This window comes from Liolophura sinensis, chromosome 1, assembly GCF_032854445.1.
Source record: "Liolophura sinensis isolate JHLJ2023 chromosome 1, CUHK_Ljap_v2, whole genome shotgun sequence".
Taxonomy (NCBI): Eukaryota; Metazoa; Mollusca; class Polyplacophora; order Chitonida; family Chitonidae; genus Liolophura; species Liolophura sinensis.
Window position 1 is genome coordinate 39,184,127 of NC_088295.1, and position 20,105 is coordinate 39,204,231.

Genomic DNA, 20,105 nt, shown 5'->3' on the forward strand with positions numbered 1-20,105 from the left:
TGTTGTACATCACATTCTTCATTCCTTTTATTTGAAAAATCAGTCGTACTGTATGAATGCCCATCAGAAGTTAGTGAAAACCTTTGTATTAAAGACAAAATAGACAATGAAAATGCTCAATGTTTTAATGCTTCAAAGGAGCAATTCGATGAAACAAGGTCTTTTGTCTTTGTGCTGAAATGTGAGAATGACTTCAAGGTTAACAGCTACCCCTTTCAGAATACCATTCACAAGTGCCCAGGCCCTTTCCCTTAAAGCTACTTTTGAGTTGTGATCATTTTATTTAAAATGGCAAAAATAAGTACCTTTACTAAGCACTGTGATGTAGTAAAGATCTACAAGCTCTGAAATTACTCAGTGAAAATGGGGCCAGTGACAGAAGGGTTGCTAACTTATATGTAGGCCAGTTAAAATAAAGCCACTTTGCAGAAAATCAAATACCTTAATGTGATTTGAAGGAAATTAAAAAAGAATCAGTGTTTGATCTTCTTTCTTCAGTTTCAAAACAAGGCCTAAGTAAAAGAGTTACAGCTGAATACATTAACTGCATTCTGACATCGAACATGCTGAAAATAAGAAGGCATACCTGTATATACTACATGTTGCATAGTAACATTAAAATCGACCTTTAATATGAAAAGAGTATTCTTCGGCGTAAACTCTGAGTACCATTGTACTTGATCCAGTTTACATCAACCATGTTTACACTTACATCAAACATGTTTACATTAAATCACCAAGATAAACAAGCAAATTCAGAGAATTTATACATCTAGCACTAAATCTTCAGGCGTTGACATGGAGTAACCTAGTTTTCAAACTTGATCTGGTTCCACCAGTATGTTTTAAGAAGTGAATAATTAAACTGATCCTAAATTATATGTACAATATGATAAATTCCAGTGTTAAAGATTGGAAATTTTCTTCAATCACAAAAAATTACATAATAATGGGAGGGGGTAGGATAATAAATGCTGTCTTGAATTACATGTACTTTCAATACAAACGATGGTTAATTCGAGGTCGTTTCTAATACAGCACTTATACGCATGTGTAATTTGAGATCTGGACGTATCAGCAGTTGCCATGGATTTCAGTTCTCAAGATGTCAGTTGTTTCGTTGAAAACTTTTCTAATGACATATGTAGCTGTATCCTATGACTTGAAAGGTATGGTATTGCACTAATTCTTTAACAAATAATTAACATCGGGTGAAAATGACCAGAATCAAACAATTTCATGAGGTACAATAGAACACTTACCATTAAACAGGTATCGTCATCCAATTAGTAGATGAAGCAAACAAACAAAAGACTGATTTATGTCAAAACAAGATGACAAATTTTTGGATAATGTAAACCCGCCTGTGGAAAGGAATAAAGGTTGTGATGGTATTTTCAGTGGTAATAACTTGCAGAAGGATGGTCTTTTTGTAGAGTGAACTTAAAAACCCATGAGCCATGTGGCCATAGCTAGTCCTGACACACCTAATAAACAGCTGGCGCTTGAACTGGCCAGCAACATGAGCACTAAGTTCAAAGGGGCAACAAACACAACCGTTTTCTCATCCAGGAGGATCTTCTCTGTCATAAATATCCCAGAACAACAGGTATCCAGGAAAAGTCACAAGAATTGTTATGATTTCAAATAATCCCCTTGTGACGCAAGAGATACTTTCAATTGCCAGAATGCACTATTGTAAATGGCAGATCCGAGAAGAATGGAAATTGACACAACCAGCATTGGGGTGATCTGATTTTGAGGACAGAATTTGGTCAGCCACCATTTGTCCCATTGCAAACACAGCAGACTGGCTGAGGACATCACAAACTGAAATAGAAAAAATAGGGTTTAACTTGAAATGGAATTATTTAGTTGCTGTTAGGTTAGATTCCTCCCTGTTTGTCGATCCTTTCCATTTCTTTCAATAAAATATTGTTTAAGGAAAAAAAAGCTGTAGGTTGACTTTTCACTTAACATTCATGTTGTTTAATGTTACAAAAAACTGGCAGTTAATGATTGTGCAGACAGCATTCATTGTGTGCCAAAAATTTTGTGCTTAACTGTTTCAAAGATTTGAAGTTTGTTAATCACTGTATTTCAACTAATAGCACTTCAAAAATAAGACCGCTGCTTCAAATTTCATTTTGGTGCTAAGCAAATGTTAATGTAATATGGCTGAAACAATATGCAAACTTATATAACTTGTATATCTGTCAGGACTGAAATCTTACCCACAAATCTCTGGGTGAACCCTCAAAGGGGCAGGAAGCACTAAGCAGCAGAAAGGTGATTACAACTGTGGCGTTACTAACTAAGGGAAGTTTTGTTCTCAACTTGTGTTCATTGATAAGACGCTGCGGTATATCCTGAAAGAAAAATGTTGAGATTGCTTTCACAGTGCTTATTACATGGAAAACTTTGTTACTTTTTGCGTATATCAGGAATTTATATATATATATATACATATATATATATATAAATATAATCATAACGGCTGTTAAATACGTGTATCTAAATATATATGCATCTGATTCACACAAGAACAATTGTCCTCAATATATATATATGACAATATATAAGACCTAGCATAAAGCTGTTCTCAAACCATTCAACCATAAAAGCTAAATACTTGATTTAGAAAAGGTATTTTCAAAGATAGGAGAAAACAGACCCAAATGGCTACAACCATTTTGTGCTGATGTGCCCGGCGACTCTATAAGTCAACTGTTAAACTGGTATTTTTACAAGGCCATCACAAAGACCATGTTAGAGGTACTGAGTACATGATGTCGCATTTGTTCTCTGGTTTTAGAAATCACTGATGGCACTTCAATTTTCTCATTGTGTGCAGTTATGCGAACTCTAAATCGTGATATAGTGGTTATGCAACGGCACAAAAAGTATGCTTTTTAAACTTGATGTGGAACTCAACAATGCTCATGCTGGCTTCCTCTCCAACCGTACGTGGGCAGGTCTGTCAGCAACCTGCGGATGGTCGTGGGTTTCCACCCATCATAATGCTAGCCACCTTCATATAAGTGAAATATTCTTGAGTATGGCGTAAAACACCAATCAAATAAATAAATAAATAAATATATATTTTTTTACAATGCTTCCAGTCAGAGAATCCTCACTCTGGCAGGACCAGTCTTTTCTTTGGCAACAACTGCTAAGCACCTATTAAAGAATTCACAAACTGGTATGACAGCATTTAACTGTTTATCTCATGTGTATCAAAAGTACATATCTAACACAAATTTCTGGGCAACTGGCTTGTGCATCAGTAATGTAAACCACACAGCGTCTCAACCTACACCATAAAGGTCTACTTCACAAAGCCGTTGCAATTCTGTTTCTGATTGGTGCTTAACTCCATGCAAAAAAAATTTTCACTTACATGACAGAGGCCATGTTTATGAGTGGAGGAAACAGAAGAAGCTCAAATGGCAGTTGGCACCAACAATACTCTAATTCTTCAACCGTTTTCCTCTCCGACCAATATTTTGAAACATTCTGAGAGAACTGATGGGTGTAGAGTACTGATTTGCACAGTTTTATAAAGTTCGACCTTTAGTAAACCTTTTTAAACAAATCATTTTTATCTTCAGTTTCATAATAAATCTATGCATAAATTCCACTGGAAAAAGTGCTTTAGTTGTTGAAAAGGTTGAAGAATTACAGTAACACTGACAACCCACATTAGATAACCATCACAGTGCTCTAGTTCTGGCACTGCTGCATCTGCTATGTGCAAAAGACAGACTCTGGTTATACGTGCTCAGCTGTAGCCTACCTGGTTTTGCACAGCATATATTTTAGCTGCCAGACTGAGAGCTAGCAATCCTATAGCTGTGAGATTCCTGCTGACTGAAGCCGAGGAAGAACGATCAATGATAAAGAGGGTCACAGAGTGGGTAAAGGCCACGCCCAATGAGGATAAACCTCCATACAACCTGCCAAGAAGAAAACGAAAGATGTTCACATTTTATACACAGAATAAATTCATTTTTGTTCGACCTCTATGAGCTGCGCTTAATAATTCATGAATTAAAACTAGTTCAACATTGTATAACACTTGAAAAACACAAAAAGCGTATTTGTATCATAGTTGTCTGAAGTAAATGGCAGAATAAGAACAACTAACAATGAAACCTTATACTCCTGTCTTTCTCCTGTTTGATTGTGGAGTGTGGGGAATGTGGAGTGGTGGAGAGGAGCAACACTGCATCTTGGCATTCAACAGAAATCCTGGGCACAGCACCAGTCAGACTCATTAAGGCACGTCACAACTTTAGGATTATCAACATCTCAAACAAACACTAAAGCAAAATTTGCTTCAAACTGGCACTAGGAATGGCTGTGGATGACTATATTCACCTCTTAATATTTGGTTTCATGCTCCTACCAACAACTGAAGGAGAGTACACCAAGTTTCAGTTGGTCCCTTACACTGCTTAGGGGTCCAACAGCAGTCTGTTAAAAACCCTACTAGACATCAATCATCAGATTCACAATATGCCCACCTGTCATATTTACACCATCTGAGTTCCTGGTCCACACATTTTTTGTCTCATCTTAGACGTTAGATTTAATGAAATCTGGATGAATATTTATCTTGCGATGATCGAAAGCTAGGAACTGAACAGACAGGTACTCTAGGACCCTGCACATTGCACACTTGTTAGGTCAAGCAGGTTATTACATGTTTTCCTGACATGTGCATACTTTCTCACAGGGGTAGATGGGAATAGATTGACAGAGGCATTACTTATGCATAACAATGCCTGGATTTATTGTGTTGGTGACATTTCGATGTAGGTTCTTACATCGTTATCAAACCATATGTTTGATGATGTAAGAACCTACATCGAAATGTCACCAACACAATAAATCCAGGAATTGTTATCCATAAGTAATGCATCTGTCAATCTATACCATCCCAATTCCTAAATGCCTCTGAAAGAAGTAGATGGGAATATATATGTAGGTATGTCTGCTTAGGGTTTAACGTCATACTTAACAATTTTTCAATTATATCATGATGAGGAGTCATTCGGTGTGTGTACATATATTGTGTTTTCTAGTGGCAGATCAGGTCCTTGCCTCCCAAGTCCTGCCGACCATGAAGCATCATGCCGAAGACACCAGACATGACACCCCACCCAGTCACATTATACTGACACTGAGTCAACCAGTCATGTTTCCTTGCTCAAACCTCTCAATACTCAGTGTCAAGCAAGGCAGCAGGAGGTACCATTTTTAAAGTCTTTGGCATGACCTGATGCGGGTTTGATCCCGCTGTCTCTTAGATAGGAACAAGATAGGGAGCACCTAGATAAATATGCAAAAAGATAATACAGTATCCAGGGCTACCTTAGGAAGAAGCTTGAGTTTTTGTGTGTTAGTAACATTGTTGCCAAAATGTTTAGAGTAAGACTGAAAATGTGGTAACAAGTCTGATAGGTCACAAATAAGTTACAGTCAATTATCCCAGCACCATTTGAGTAATAAGAGTATTATTATAAGAACAGGAAACATAACAATATCTCTAAAATTTAAGGTGCTATGACGCCTTACACTTGTAGACAAAGAAAATTGTTACTTACATATTAAGTGTGTACATTTCTCTATGTATGACTAAAAAGTCACTCTTCAGGATAAGGAAGTACAAAGAGATGATCACAGTGAAGATGGCCAACCACAATAGGTGAAGGAAAATGGACGACTCTACATACATCTTGAAAAAATCAAAACATAAAAACATTGTCAAATGTGGCTGTGAGGAACTGCATATTTCCTCCATATTTCATGAAAAACAAATTACTTCTAGAAAATACATGGTTTGGCAATTTTGCGAAAGAACAATAAATATTTGAGCAGATTTAGAATAAGATAATGTGAATGTGGTAATTGAAATGATTTCTCATACATTTTTTACATGTGACTGGAATTAATTGAAATGAGCAGCAAATTGATGATGAAATATTCAATGATGAATTATCCTGACCAATGCAATATTTATAATAAAGCATCCAAAGACATTGTGTAAACACACCGTACAAATTTTTGTCCAGAAAAACGTCCCAACCAGACTAAAGGGAGATAACTCAAAATCCAGTAGGACTCAGGGGAGATAGCTCTCCATGCAGATCTATGGTCCTCTTTTTCCCACCACATAAACAAATTTGAAATAACTGTGATAAAAAAATTTTCCTAATTGTTGCAACTAACTCATATGAACATCTGTATAAAGATTAAGGAAAACCTACATATGTACATCTATTTATTTGTTTTCCCTATGCGATACAATGAACCAGGTTCTACTCACAACAGACACAAGTAGTGAAGACGGGAAAAATGACAAGGCAAATCCTATCCCAATGATGTGATTGATACTATTGTAAGATCCACTAGATACTATGGCATACAGAAATGGGACTGTAAGAACTGATCCCCAATATTCGGTCATCACCCTGTAATGCAAGTAAAAAATGTCAGATTATTTAAAAAAAAAAAAAACCTTTTTTAAAGAAATATCTAAAAAAAACTTAGTCCTCATTTTTTCAAAATACCCTCCTTGCAAAATTAATATGTTACCCCAAATATTAAAATGAAATAATTTTTAGAAAGTAAATTTACTTTGTGATGGTAACTATTTTATAAACATTAGATGTATTCCATACTTTGAATAAACAAAGTAACAAATGTTTTTATTCCAATCATCCTGAATTTTTGATCCATGGAAATCCTTACTTACCATGTATCAGTTGTGCCAGGTTGCAGAAAAATAATGACTGCTCCCAGCAAAACACTGAATGGTCCAAAGTGCTGAAGGATGGGAAGTGCAGGAAAATGGATTCGTGACAAAATAAATATCACTAAACCAGAAACTGACACCCACAAACCTATGAAGAAAAAAATGAGAAAGTCTTAGCACGTATAATCTATCCTTTTCCTGTCAAATAACATCAAACACACAAAAAGAGAGGTACCATGTAGACAATGATTTCAAAAGTCTAAAAATAACTTTTCACAAAAATATTTTTGACATCTTCAAGAAAAGCTTGAGGTTTAAAGATGTCTGGTCAAAATTTCACAATTACACAAAATTTAACATTGTATCATTAGCTGTTGTACAATAGCTTTATCTCTTACAAAGTACCACTTTTATGTGATGATATGTAAAACATGTAACTTCACCAAGTTTAGGGATACTTTAGGGGATCCGATTGATTCATCCATCATATAGTTTTTAGAGTTTTTAGATTTTTTGTCCATTTTGTACATAACATATTACATGTACGCAGTGGGGACATAGGTCAGGTAGAATACCACTTTGGTTGATAGAGACTTCTTCATACAAGACTGGATATTATAAAAATCCAAGAGAAGAGAAAACAAAGCTTTATTTTTACCAGTAAGAAAAAAACAAGGGACATAAGAGAGTATGTGTTCATCACCTTGGCTGTTAGACTGTGAGAGTTATTTCCCTTACCTGTGAGATCACTAAGACACGGTTCACCGCCCAGAGCTGTGAGCCATATCACCTTGCCTGTAGAGTACACATTCACTCCACACAAGATATATACAAGCCCAATATAGGTGTAAGCCTGAACATGAAACAAAAACACAACAACCAAATTAAAATAGAAATTAAAAATTCTTAATAAGAAAAAAAAAATACTATCATAAATGAATTCAAAAATATTCTGAATAACAGACAGGTGATAAATAAATATGTATAAAGATATAGACCCTAACAATTAATCAATGATATTACAGAAAGACAATACAATTCTTAAGGGTTAAACTGTTAAATGTTTAAATGTTTAAATTGTGAATGTTCATGTCTTCAAAAATAAAATCACCATTTCTTTGTAAATTATAACCAAGGATGGCACAGAGGAATGTCTTGCATATATGTCATATACACATTATACAGACAGAGGATGTCTTCTTGTAGGTTAAAAATAAAGGTATCTACCTCTTTCTCTGAAATCACCACCTGGCCATCAAACATGAGGACATATACAAGGAAGGCTATAAATGGAAACAGACAGACAGAGCTCTGGGCGCAGGACTCATTGAAATCTCTGCTTACAAAACACAGGAAGCTTGTTGCAATTTTAGTCATGTGACAGGACGAAGAAAACCAAGCTGGTGTCCATGGTAACTTGTTCACTTGGTATAATCTGAAACCAATGCACCAGAGTAAATTTAAAAATTTTTCAACAGGCTTCTCCTCTTTTCAAAGAGAAAAAATTGTATAAGATGAAGTCAAGCGGGTGTGTAGTGGCAATACCCAAAAATATATGGACAGACAGACAGAGAGAGAGACAACACCACAGCAGAATAAGACATGTAATAAGTGCGTATTAAAAAAAGACAACAGAATACAATGCACTGAACCTAAATTACAAAATAATTTAGTTATCAAAGTTTGGTAAAATGCCATACTAAACTGCTTCTTATTACTTACTACATGCAAACAAGGAAAGATTTTCAGAAATGTTTTTAGCTGCTGTATACACAAAGTCTAACCTAACAGAAATGTAGATGGCCACCGCACCAGTATAGATGATCAGGGTAGAGGTGTAAAGCTCTAGCAGCCTCAGCAATATCTCTGTGCTGATAAATACTGAAACAAGGATAAAAAGTTGTTTTTAATTGTAAGCGTGATCATATTCAGAATCTTTATAAAGCTGTACAACCATTTATTGATTTGTGTTTGAAGCAGTAATCAATGATGTTTTACTCCTATGTCAATGGTCAGGTTAATGAGTGAAGATAACTAGAGTACCTGGTGTAAACCACTCGTCCTTGGCAGGTAAATGACAAACTTTATCTCCCACGTGTCAGTATATCCCTTGCGATATCCCACGCACTTTGTGTAAGTGCACCCCATTGGCCTAACGTGCAAAGCCGACTGTTCAATGCCCCCAAGGCCCTGGTGGAGGCTGGGAATGCTGACCAATTCCACTGAGAGCCAGAGACTTGCAAATATACCCTGCTTTTTTTTAGCAGCATTCAGAGGTGTTAATACACAAATATAGTACATTCTGAAGATGCAAATGTAATTCCAAATTCAAGAGTTTTTATTCTGATGTATAACTGTGACATTTCCGATAAAAGCCATTAAATATGACAGCCTATAATATTGATATATTGGTGGCTGGTTTTACAGTTTTACTTACCACATGTAATAGGAAAATTTGTGTGCGTCTTTCTAGACGAAGAGAGAGTAAATCTGATCTTAATCACAACTTTCAGTGAAGTTCTGAAGGTTGAATATTGTTTTATTTTCACAAATAAAGATATAAACTTTAAAACTTACCTTTCAATTTGCTCCCTTATGAGAAATATTAGAATCAAGAATGTAGAAATCTATTACAGGGTACCCTGCATATTTCTATGATGAGCATACAACATGCTCATCCAACTTACTAAATGTCTGTACGGTGCATAGTGTGCCCAAAAGGTGGGGAGATCCGTGTGGATGAGCATACAACATGCTAATCCGACTTACTGACTGTTCGTACAGTGCATAGTGTGCCCAAAATCTGGGGAAATCCATGTGGATGAGCATACAACATGCTCCGTCCGACTTACCAACTTTCTGTACAGTGCATAGTGTGCCCAAAAGCTGGGGAGATCCATGTGGATGAGCATACAACATGCTCATCCGACTTATCAACTGTCTGTACAGTGCATAGTGTGCCCAAAAGCTGGGGAGATCCGTGTGGATGAGCATACAGCATGCTCATCCACTTACCAACTGTCTGTACATTTCATAGTATGCCCAAAAGCTGGGGAGATCAGTGTGGATGAGCATACAACATGCTCCATCCGACTTACCAAGTGTCTGTACAGTCCATAGTGTGGCCAAACACTGGGGAGATCCGTGTGGATGAGCATACAGCATGCTCATCTGACTTACCGACTGTCTGTACAGTGCATAGTGTGCCCAAAAGCTGGGGAGATCCGTGTGGATGAGCATACAACATGCTCCATCCGACTTACCAACTGTGTGTACAGTCCATAGTGTGGCCAAACACTGGGGAGATCCGTGTGGATGAGCATACAGCATGCTCATCTGACTTCCCGACTGTCTGTACAGTGCATAGTGTGCCCAAAAGCTGGGGAGATCCGTGTGGATGAGCATACAACATGCTCCATCCGACTTACCAACTGTCTGTACAGTGCATAGTGTGCCCAAAAGCTGGGGAGATCAGTGTGGATGAGCATACAACATGCTCATCTCACTTACCAACTGTCTGTACAGTGCATAGTGTGCCCAAAGCTGGGGAGATCCGTGTAGATGAGCATACAACATGCTCATCTCACTTACTGACTGTTCGTACAGTGCATAGTGTGCCCAAAAGCTAAAGGAATCCGTGTGGATGAGCACACAACATGCTCATCCGACTTAACGACTGTCTGTACAGTGCATAGTGTGCCCAAAGCTGGGGAGATCCGTGTGGAGGAGCACACAACATGCTCATCCGATTTAACGACTGTCTGTACAGTGCATAGTGTGCCCAAAAGCTGGGGAGATCCGTGTGGATGAGCATACAACATGCTCATCTGACTTCCCGACTGTCTGTACATTTCATAGTATGCCCAAAAGCTGGGGAGATCCGTGTGGATGAGCATACAACATGCTCATCTCACTTACCAACTGTCTGTACAGTGCATAGTGTGCCCAAAAGCTGGGGAGATCCGTGTAGATGCGCATACAACATGCTCATCTGACTTACCAACTGTCTGTACAGTGCATAGTGTGCCCAAAAGCTGGGGAGAGCCGTGTGGATGAGCATACAACATGCTCATCTGACTTACCGACTGTCTGTACATTTCATAGTATGCCCAAAAGCTGGGGAGATCCGTGTAGATGAGCATACAACATGCTCATCTGACTTACCGACTGTCTGTACATTTCATAGTGTGCCCAAAAGCTAGGGAGATCCGTGTGGATGAGCATACAACATGCTCATCTGACTTACCGACTGTCTGTACAATGCATCCGTGTGGATGAGCAATGCATAAATGCATAAAGTGCCCACAAGCTGGGAAAACCCGTGTGGATGAGCATACAGCATGCTCATCTGACTTACCGACTGTCTGTACATTTCATAGTGTGCCCAAAAGCTGGGGAGATCCGTGTGGATGAGCATACAACATGCTCCATCCAACTTACTGACTGTCTGTACAATGCATTGTGTGCCCAAGCTGGAAAGATACAACATGCTCATCTGACTCATTAACTGTCTGTACAATGCATAGTGTGCCCAAAAGCTAGAAAGACACAACATGCTCATCTGACTCACCAACTGTCTGTACAGTGCATAGTGTGCCCAAAAGCTGGGGGGATCCGTGTGTGGCCACGTACGCTGACAGCAAACACACTGCGGCATTGACCAGAATCAAAATATGTACAACACTGATATGTATGCCTACCACAGGAACAAAATAGCTGGACAGAGAGTCAAGGCTAGAAAATCAGAGGTGAAAGGTCAAGCTCAGAAGCTGGTGAGAAAAATGATGACTGGTACTGTTACTAAGTATTCAAAATGATTAATTTTAAAGGAAAGACCTCTAAAAATCGAAGTAGACATCACTTAGTTGACCTCTTAAAACTATGCATTATTTTTTAAAATTTTTGTGAAAAGAGTTAAAGGCCAAAAAGTTGTAACCAAAAATTTCTTCCTTCTGATGAACATCAGGATAAAGGGTGCCGTGATGTCAGAGTTACTATATACCGTCACTATGGCTCATAAAACCTACCACAGTTTTCAAATATTTGGATATCACGTGGATGTACTTAAGTACCAAGATTATATGATTAGAACCTACTTTCACAAAAGCTTGTTGATTTTTATGACATATCTCAGATGTTTTCTGACTGGCCCCGATAGCATAGTTGGTAGAGCGTCCACTTCGGGAGGCGGTAGATTCTGGGTCAATCCTTGGTCGGTTCACGCCTAAGAACTTAAAAGAGGGAGTTGTAACTTCCTCGCTTGGCGTTCAGCATGAAGGGGATAGTGCAATGACTGCCTGACCCGTATCAGTATAATGGCTTGGGCGGGGCGGCTTACTCGCCTTTGGTAAGTCATCTCAGTGAAGCAGCACTAGATAAAAGAGCAGTGGAAATCTGTCCTCCAACAAGTAGGAACATTACCATGTACTCTAAGGATTTCTTCGTCGTCATATGACTAAAAAATTGAAAGTACAGCCTTAAACCCCAAGCACTCACTCACTCACTCAGATATTTTATCACATGAAAAAAGTCCCATAACAGGGGTTTTAAGTTTGAACTCTTTTGTGGTAAAAGATAAAAATAGTCCTACTATATCATGTGGCTCATAAAAACTCTTAGGCAAACTTTGTTGACATTATTTTACCAATTCCAGAGGCACAAATGACATCTCTCTTCTTTACAAACTTCTCATGTTCACAAATGTTCCTCAGACTTTTCAATCGCTGTCTAAATAACTTTTTGTGAAACTTTTTTCAGACGTCCACATTATAGTAAATGTGATCAACAATACCTGCCTACGAACACTGTTGACAGATCACATGATACAATAGGACCTTCTTACCTTAAGCAATAAAAGAGTTCCAACTCGAAACTCCCACACATAAATAACCACGGAAAGGTAAAGGTTTAGGTGTTTGGTAAGTAAAACCTATAAAGGTCAAAGGATACTCTAGTCTCCATGGTAACCAGCCAACATGATACATATGTAGCAATATTAGGACTATGGAACAGCTCAAGGAAAACACCTGAAAGAATAAAACTCAAAATAAGACTACAATAAATATAGCTGCTGACTTGTCAGTAATAAAAAGGTAAAACCTTTCCAAAATTTTTAAATGTTTCAGTACAAATGTGAACTTGTCAGTAGTATCACCAAGTAAAATTTGCAAAGTTTTTCTTTTCTACAAGAAAACTTACTTCCTTCATTAGATTATGCAAAAATCAGACTCAACCTACATTGTAGTTTAACACAGAACCAAATATATCCAAATAACAAATAAATAAACTTTTTAGTCTAATAATTTACACTTTTTGAAATTGAAAGAATCACTTTTCCTATAAATTCTGGGAGAAATTTTATAAACCTTATGCCGCCTGAAGCTGAGACCTATGCCATAACAAACAGTATGCCGCAACAACAACAGGTAACCACGATAGCAATGGAGAAGTCGCTCCCATTCCCTTTAATAATGGACTGGCTGTTAAGGCTAGTAGAAAGCCACTGATCCACCGCGCTCGCACTACAGGTCATAGGACCAGCCTGCAAACAGAAAACAGGATTCAATACAGATGAAAATTCTGATTCCATAATTATAGAACATATCGATCTTAGAACACTGATGAAAAAATACAGACTGATAAAATTAAACACTTTAACATCCAATATCCTAGTTTATAGAAGAAAGATAAACCAGAAACCACAAGTATATTTTTAAGTTTGAACACTTTTTATAAACTGGTTTCAAGTAGAAGGGGTAACTTTCTTGTGAACCAAGAGCAAATTAACAGTAATATACAAGAGCACAATTAAAAGACCAAAAAAACAAAACCCATAAAAACAAACTTTTTCTGAACACTCTACCTAAATGATCAAAGAATTTCCGAAGGCCAAGGAAAGTGGTGAGGAAAACACTAGCTGACAAAATAAATGCTTCTTGTACCTGCAAAAACCTAGAATATATTATACAAATATCATATAACATCTGAAACTCACACTTTACCTACTAAATCAACACAATAACTTATGATATTACTTTTAATAGTAAAGTCTACATGACTGTGATGTGTGTCACACGTAAGTCTGTTTAGTGTTACATGAGTGGCCACAAGGCAATGACACAAAAGGTCAACTTGAAGTAGTGGATCTTGGCGTAGGGTAGTTGCAAAATGATCTCACATGGTGCAAGAAATAGCCAAGTCCTCATAATTTACACATCTCTTTAATACGGTTACCGACAGCAGACCAGCTTTTGAAGACAGACCATGATTGGTTAATTGATACACTAATGTCTTTTACAGAGCAGCGGCCAACTTCCACAGAAACTCTAAAGTAATCTGTTTTATTAACGTAAAATGAGGACTTAAAAAATTTATGCAGGCTTACATGATCTCAACTCACCAATGGCTCTAAAACTGACACATATGAGTGTCTGAGTAGAACTGTGACACAGACGTGAACCACACTGGGTCCAATAGCAAACATAGCTGCCAACAGTCCAAAAAAGACGGGGTCCACAATCTGAGCGTCCTTGACAGCTAGTTTGGGGATACAAAATGATGACTCGGCTGGGACTAGAAACAACTGAAGCACTACAAAGCTGAAACAAGGGAAAGCTAAGTGAAGACAGTTTTATCTTTTGATTTTCAGACATCTGTTGGAATTCAATTTGTGAATTGTGAAAAATTTATCAGGAGTTTAAATGGGAATCTCGAATCTGAAACCAAAACTACAGGAATCTGCTTTGATTCTAGTGAAAAAGTTAAAAAGAAACATTTAAATTTATATTTCTTTTTGGGGCAACAAAATATACATTTCTTTACAGTGTTCTAAACATAGAATTCCCAAAATCTACTTTTATATGCATTAAATCCTTTAAGGCAACTGCTTTGTAATACTGGATTTGGACTAGCTTCCTGTGTAGCAAATCTATGAAAATCCATTTAGATTCTTTCTGAAAAAAATAATGAAAATAAAGGCTTGTTTAGATAATATCAAACTATGTGTGTATGTAAAATACAGCATTAACCCACAAAAAAAAATTAGGTGTTTCTTACCCAAACACAAGGAGAAGAAATGGGGAGTAAAGAACAGGTACAAACACAAAGCACATTGCCCATGTCCACAGCAGCACACAAAAACCAGGGTAGAAGGAAAACAAGGCCTTTTCTATGAACTGAAAAACAATAATATTCCAATGAGTGGTAGAATACACATATGGTTACCAAGTATATATGATGGCAATGTCAGAAAATATGGCAAAAATGAGCCCGGATTAATTTAAATCTAAGATAAAATAAGATAATTTGCTAAATAAGTTGAACTGGATAAATGTAACTGCTTATAAACTATATTACAAATATTTATTTCCAGCACAAAAGTTTTATGTCTTTTATGTTTTATGATATTTAGATCTAGCTTTGTAAGTTTGTAAGTATAAAACCGTAAGTTTCAGTGCCCTACAAACTAAAGACATACATGGCATGTTGGAAGATTAGAGACACTAACAGGTAGGGAATCCATTGCCTGTAGTCTGAAGGCTGGGAGCTGGATGACCAACCAACATCCTGTCATTACCACATAACCATTGATCAGACCAATCAGCAGAAGGTTGGCCAGCGACACCCTGAAAATGCAAATTAAATCAGCTATTGACTAATACAACAGCACCCATATGCTTAGAATTAATCACCTCCAAAGTAGGACAATTTCCTATGATGTCATTAGCAGGTCTGGAAACATCAAATTGAACAGGAGTTTACTTCATAGAGAATTAAATAGAAGGTGAAGAAATCTTGCTCATTCAGTAGTTTTAAGTTGACCTTACTAGACATAACAAATGTTTGACCAGCAATACTACATGTTCAAATCTAGCTTTTGCTGTTTTAATTGCAACTTTGGGCCAGGAAGTTTGTCAGGTATCCTTAGAGGTTAGCAGAGTTGGTGCTAAGTAAATTTATATCCAAAACACATACTGTCAAGTTCAACATTAAACACATCTGTTTCTGTATTTGATCACTCATTCATTCATGTATGTTTTGGGGTGGGAGTTAAATGACTTATTGCTCTTGAATATTTCACCAATATGATGTGGTCAATCATGGTTAGACGAATCTGGATCTAGACCGAGAAAACCTTCACTCCCTCACCAGGAATCTCACAAACCTCCTGATATTAAGCCACTTCTAAACTGCAGATATTGGATTTGATTGATTTATTTATTTATTTGATTGGTGTTTTACACCATACTCAAGAATATTTCACTTACACGACGGCGGCCAACATTATGGTGGGTGGAAACCAGGCAGAGCCTGGGTAAACCCACTACCATCTGCAGGTTGCTGCCATACCTTCCCACATACGACTGGAGAGGAAGCCTTCATGAGCTGGACTTGAACTCACAGCAACTGCATTGGTGAGAGACTCCTGGGTCATTACACTGCGCTAATGTGCTAACCAACTGAGCCACGAAGGCCCCTGTTGCGTTTGATCATGGGAATTTCACCCGACCATACGTCTATCAGCTGTGGTGAGTGAAATACTTTAGGTGGATGTGCCAGTGAGCCAAGGTGCCGCCATTTGGCCTATACAACAAACCTTTGGCAATCAGAATCGTACTTACCAAACCAGAGGCAGGACAGAGTAGAGAATTGTGATCTGAGCCATGAGGAAGCTCAGCATGAACACAACTAGGCTTCTGTAAAGAAACAAACACAGCACTCAGAGACTCCACAATTTCACAGAACCATGCCATGGAAACTGTGTAAAATATTGGTGGTTTGGTAAACTCTAAATGACAGTCAAAAACGCTTTGGCAAATCAGTATTTCAGATATGTAATTTAGGCAATGTGAATCATAGCAGTCACTTCTCGACACTCTCTCTCTGGTTCCAAAGCCAACATCTTTACAGAACTGCTTCACTGTAACACCATGTCCTAGATACCAGACGTGACACCCCACCACACTATAGCATAATGATGACACCAAGCCAAGCAGGGTCTAATTGCGTGAAGCCCTGTTAACGTTAAGAGCACGTAACTTCCATGACAACCAGCACTGTGGGCATTACGTTGCCATTGTAGTTAGGTGCTCTTAACAGTAAGAGGGTTTCGTGTAAGTGTGCCCAGTACTTGGCCTATTGCCTTCTGTTGAACATTGAGAGAGGAAATACCAGACACATCTTACTTTAAACATAAACTCCGGTAAAAAGCCTCTTATATATATTTGCAAACTGAAGAAGTGATGGAGGATGCACACAAATAGACCTACACTGCTCTCTTGGTTTTGATGATGTACAACATATACACACCACAGTGCAAACACACCAAAGAGGGGACTTTGGGTTTGCTTTACTGAGCTCCAGCTTTGTCCACATACCTCTCATGTTCCTCATAAGTGTGTAGCACACTAACCATGGTTACCCCTATACCCACAATGCACAGAAGTCTGAAACAAGACAAGAGAAACAGCAGACATTGTTACAGCATTAGATTACATGTAAATAACCCTGTTCCCACTGTCTACTAACATACAGCTGCCAACTAGAGGGCTCTGAATAGTCAGCATAACCAAATCAGCACATAGTGGATGGCTCAAACACTGCCTTATGGACCACAGATCTCATTCCAGATTCACACTATGGTGATCACAACAAAACTAAAGCTTTTACTTCTTTTTCACATATTTAGAGATTTGAAGTTTTATAACCAAATATTGCCAAAAAACTGAACACTTATCTCTATAGGGATTATAAGCAAAAGACTTTCACTTTCAGTTCAACTAGTGCACAAGTTTTTTTTTTTCCTTTTAAGTAGAAACAAATAACATGAAACAATAAGGCTTACAGTTCTCCAGTTAATGATAAGACAACGAGAAAGCATGGGAGGGAGATGACCAGCAGGCGTTTATTATAACGGAAGGTTCCTGGATCCACCACCTGGTATGTTCGGTCAGCCTCATCATCATAGTCCCTCGGTCTCACTGCCTTCATCATCCGCCTCCTCCCCATCTGTCACCAGCCGCTGATGCACCTCGCCGAAATTCATCCTCACAAACACAACATCTGAATAAAAAGAGATCTCAGAATCAGGAAAAAAAGCAAGTTAGTCATGGACGAAATATATGGTCATTTAGGGTATACAACAGTCAAACTTACACTTTGCTAGTGAGGGTAGCGGATGTGTTGTTAAAATGTCTTTCAGTTACAGTGGGACACTGAAGGTGTTGGCTCAACCCCATTCTCTGACAGGGCATCACCAAGATACCTCCACCTCTATATTCGGGAGCTTAAATGACAATAAACTAGGCAGGGTTTTTTAAAAAATTTTTTATTGTTTAATTGGTGTTCAGTGCCGTACTCAAAAATATTTCACATATGCAACGTAGGTCAGCATCATGGTGCGAGGAAACCAAACCTGGGGGGAACCATCCGCAACCAGATTTTCCCATGTACAATCAGAGAGGAAGCCAGCATGAGCTGGACTTGAACTCATTGCAGTTGCATTGATGGAGACTCTTGATGTTGAGTAGGTAGCAGGTTGACTTGTCTCCCATAATTACACGTCATGTTACTGGAGTGGAATCCAGTGAAAATGTGTGTGTCTCAAGTTGGAAAGTTTGGCAGTTGCTTACCAAAGGCCTATAAAATGTAACTAAATTAATATATGTAAGTATGTATGCTTGAGGTTTAACATCGTACTTAACATATGACCAGGAGGAGTGTGTGTACATAAATTGTCTTCTTGTGGCTGAGTGAGTCCATGTTACCAAAGTGCTCCCGCCACTGAAGTATCATGCCAAAGACACCAGGCATGACACCCAAACCCAGTCACATTATACAGACACTAGGCCAACCGGTACTGTTTCCTAAACTCTAACCTCTCAGTGTTGAGCACCAAGCGAGGCAGCAGCAAATACCATTTTCAAATCTTTGGTAAGACGTGACCCAGGTTTGATCCCGTGGTCTCCCAACTTTGAGTCAGATGTCCATCAGGCCACTGAAGCATTCCAACTAAATGAATGAGAAATTTCGGTCACATGCTATGATCATGTTGTTTCTTGCAAATCTACTTCTTTCTCAATTAATAAGTAAGGAAAAACAAAGACTGCTACAAAGAGTGCATGACCACATTTCACTTCGATCAGTCCCAATCCTTCGGAGTTTAACTGTCATTATAAAAATTTCATTAATATCGGCATACCATGTATAGATCCTACGCTTTGTTTGAGGTATGTTCCCCACAATATAGATTTTACAGTGATTAAGAGTATCTCTGTTCATTTGTATGGGTTTCAAGTCAGGGGCCTTTGCAAGTCTTAAAATAAGGTGGGTATGGCCAGGAGAAGAATATTTAAGAAGTCCATAGATGGTCATCCAATTTGAAGATTTACTGGTATGCGTAGTTGCAAACCACTCCGATGGTTGCTGAACTAATGTACGCACCATCATCACAAATGTTACCTGGTTCAAAGTGGAAATTCGTCACCGCACCTTTCAATTTAGGCCAGGCCTCACTACAACCGCCTTTCGGGTGCGGGAGAAGCTATTTCGAGTGAAGAGAATCTATGATACAGATAGTTCTACATACAATGATCATACATATATGATGTAGGCCTAGTCACAACACAGTCCTTGAATATTAAAACCGGAGATGCAGTAGGAAAATGACACACTTTTCAGGTTTACAAACTGTGTTTACAAACGTAAGTTTACCTTATCTAGACATCTGCGCGAAATCCTACAAAGAAAGCAAACGTTACGCAAACAGGCAACAAAATTTAGTTCGGCGAATTGTCTTGTCCTTTAGCATCTGCCATATTGAAAGGAATCCCCCGCGTGCAGACAAAAATAGAATTTGAGGAAATCCGCACACATTTTAGTGACGTCAGGGGAGGTTGGTGTACAAGATGGCGGCAGTCGGGTGTACGGAGGATAATAGTTCAATGGACAGCGAGGATAAGACTGAAAATGGCTCGCTGAACATTGCCGAAGTCTGCAAGAAAAATGGTGTCAACCACTCGCTCAACTCTGCTCCAGTTCTAGACGTCAAAGCGACCAAGTCAAAGAAAGTTGTCAGGATAAACGGGACTGGTAAATTCTCGATTGCCACTCCATCCATTCCCTCGCTGCGCTCACGTCGTGATCGACTTGTTCCCGACTTGTGGAAAAAGACAAAAAAAGTGACCGTACTGGACAGTAAAGATGGGTATGTATCTTTGCTTTTATGGCTTTCATCGGTTGTGTAACGGTATGTACCAAAGACGTGATAGACTGCGTACATATACTCCTTATTAGAAATGTTTGTATTGTTTAAACAATATGGTTGATTTTAGTACTCTTGTTCGTA

At 38.3% G+C, this 20,105-nt stretch overlaps 3 protein-coding genes across 4 annotated transcripts in view; 1 reads left to right on the forward strand and 2 right to left on the reverse strand.

Moving 5' to 3' along the window:
- Positions 1-1,602: 1,602 nt before the first annotated feature.
- On the reverse strand, positions 1,603-13,269 carry LOC135462154 (uncharacterized). Its single transcript, XM_064739528.1, has 12 exons — positions 13,126-13,269; positions 12,710-12,786; positions 11,331-11,476; positions 8,545-8,641; positions 7,988-8,195; positions 7,499-7,613; positions 6,761-6,908; positions 6,332-6,476; positions 5,610-5,740; positions 3,797-3,956; positions 2,235-2,369; positions 1,603-1,830 (listed from the first exon to the last, which is right to left on the reverse strand). The coding sequence occupies exons 2-12, from the start codon at positions 12,742-12,744 to the stop codon at positions 1,636-1,638; spliced, it is 1,515 nt and encodes a 504-aa protein (XP_064595598.1). The 5' UTR covers positions 12,745-12,786; positions 13,126-13,269; the 3' UTR covers positions 1,603-1,635.
- Positions 13,151-19,583, reverse strand: LOC135462155 (uncharacterized). 2 transcript variants are annotated; one of them, XM_064739530.1, is made up of 10 exons: positions 19,472-19,583; positions 18,637-18,769; positions 17,604-17,821; positions 17,137-17,205; positions 16,381-16,455; positions 15,267-15,384; positions 14,816-14,934; positions 14,160-14,358; positions 13,623-13,701; positions 13,151-13,301 (listed from the first exon to the last, which is right to left on the reverse strand). In XM_064739530.1, the coding sequence occupies exons 3-10, from the start codon at positions 17,765-17,767 to the stop codon at positions 13,282-13,284; spliced, it is 843 nt and encodes a 280-aa protein (XP_064595600.1). In that variant the 5' UTR covers positions 17,768-17,821; positions 18,637-18,769; positions 19,472-19,583; the 3' UTR covers positions 13,151-13,281. The 2 variants fall into 2 exon arrangements, with proteins under 2 accessions (XP_064595600.1, XP_064595601.1); XM_064739531.1 differs by lacking the exon at positions 18,637-18,769.
- LOC135462153 (zinc finger protein jing-like) overlaps positions 19,563-20,105 on the forward strand; it is a 53,731-nt gene continuing 53,188 nt past the window's right edge. The window contains exon 1 of the mRNA XM_064739527.1: positions 19,563-19,964. Coding sequence (XP_064595597.1) covers positions 19,666-19,964 — 299 coding nt within the window. The 5' untranslated portion in view covers positions 19,563-19,665. The remainder of the gene's footprint in view (positions 19,965-20,105) is intronic.

Coding starts and splice junctions, on each gene's coding strand:
- LOC135462154 (XM_064739528.1), bottom strand. CDS start 12,744: ATGTATCATGTTGGCTGGTTACCATGGAGACTAGA. Junction 7,614..7,987: donor TGGTGATTTCAGAGAAAGAG/GTAGATACCTTT, acceptor TTTCATGTTCAG/GCTTACACCTATATTGGGCT. Junction 1,831..2,234: donor GTTCACCCAGAGATTTGTGG/GTAAGATTTCAG, acceptor TTTCTATTTCAG/TTTGTGATGTCCTCAGCCAG.
- LOC135462155 (XM_064739531.1), bottom strand. CDS start 17,767: ATGGGGAGGAGGCGGATGATGAAGGCAGTGAGACCGAGGGACTATGAT. Junction 17,206..17,603: donor TTATCATTAACTGGAGAACT/GTAAGCCTTATT, acceptor GTCTTGTTTCAG/ACTTCTGTGCATTGTGGGTA. Junction 14,359..14,815: donor TTTCTTCTCCTTGTGTTTGG/GTAAGAAACACC, acceptor CCCTTGTTTCAG/CTTTGTAGTGCTTCAGTTGT.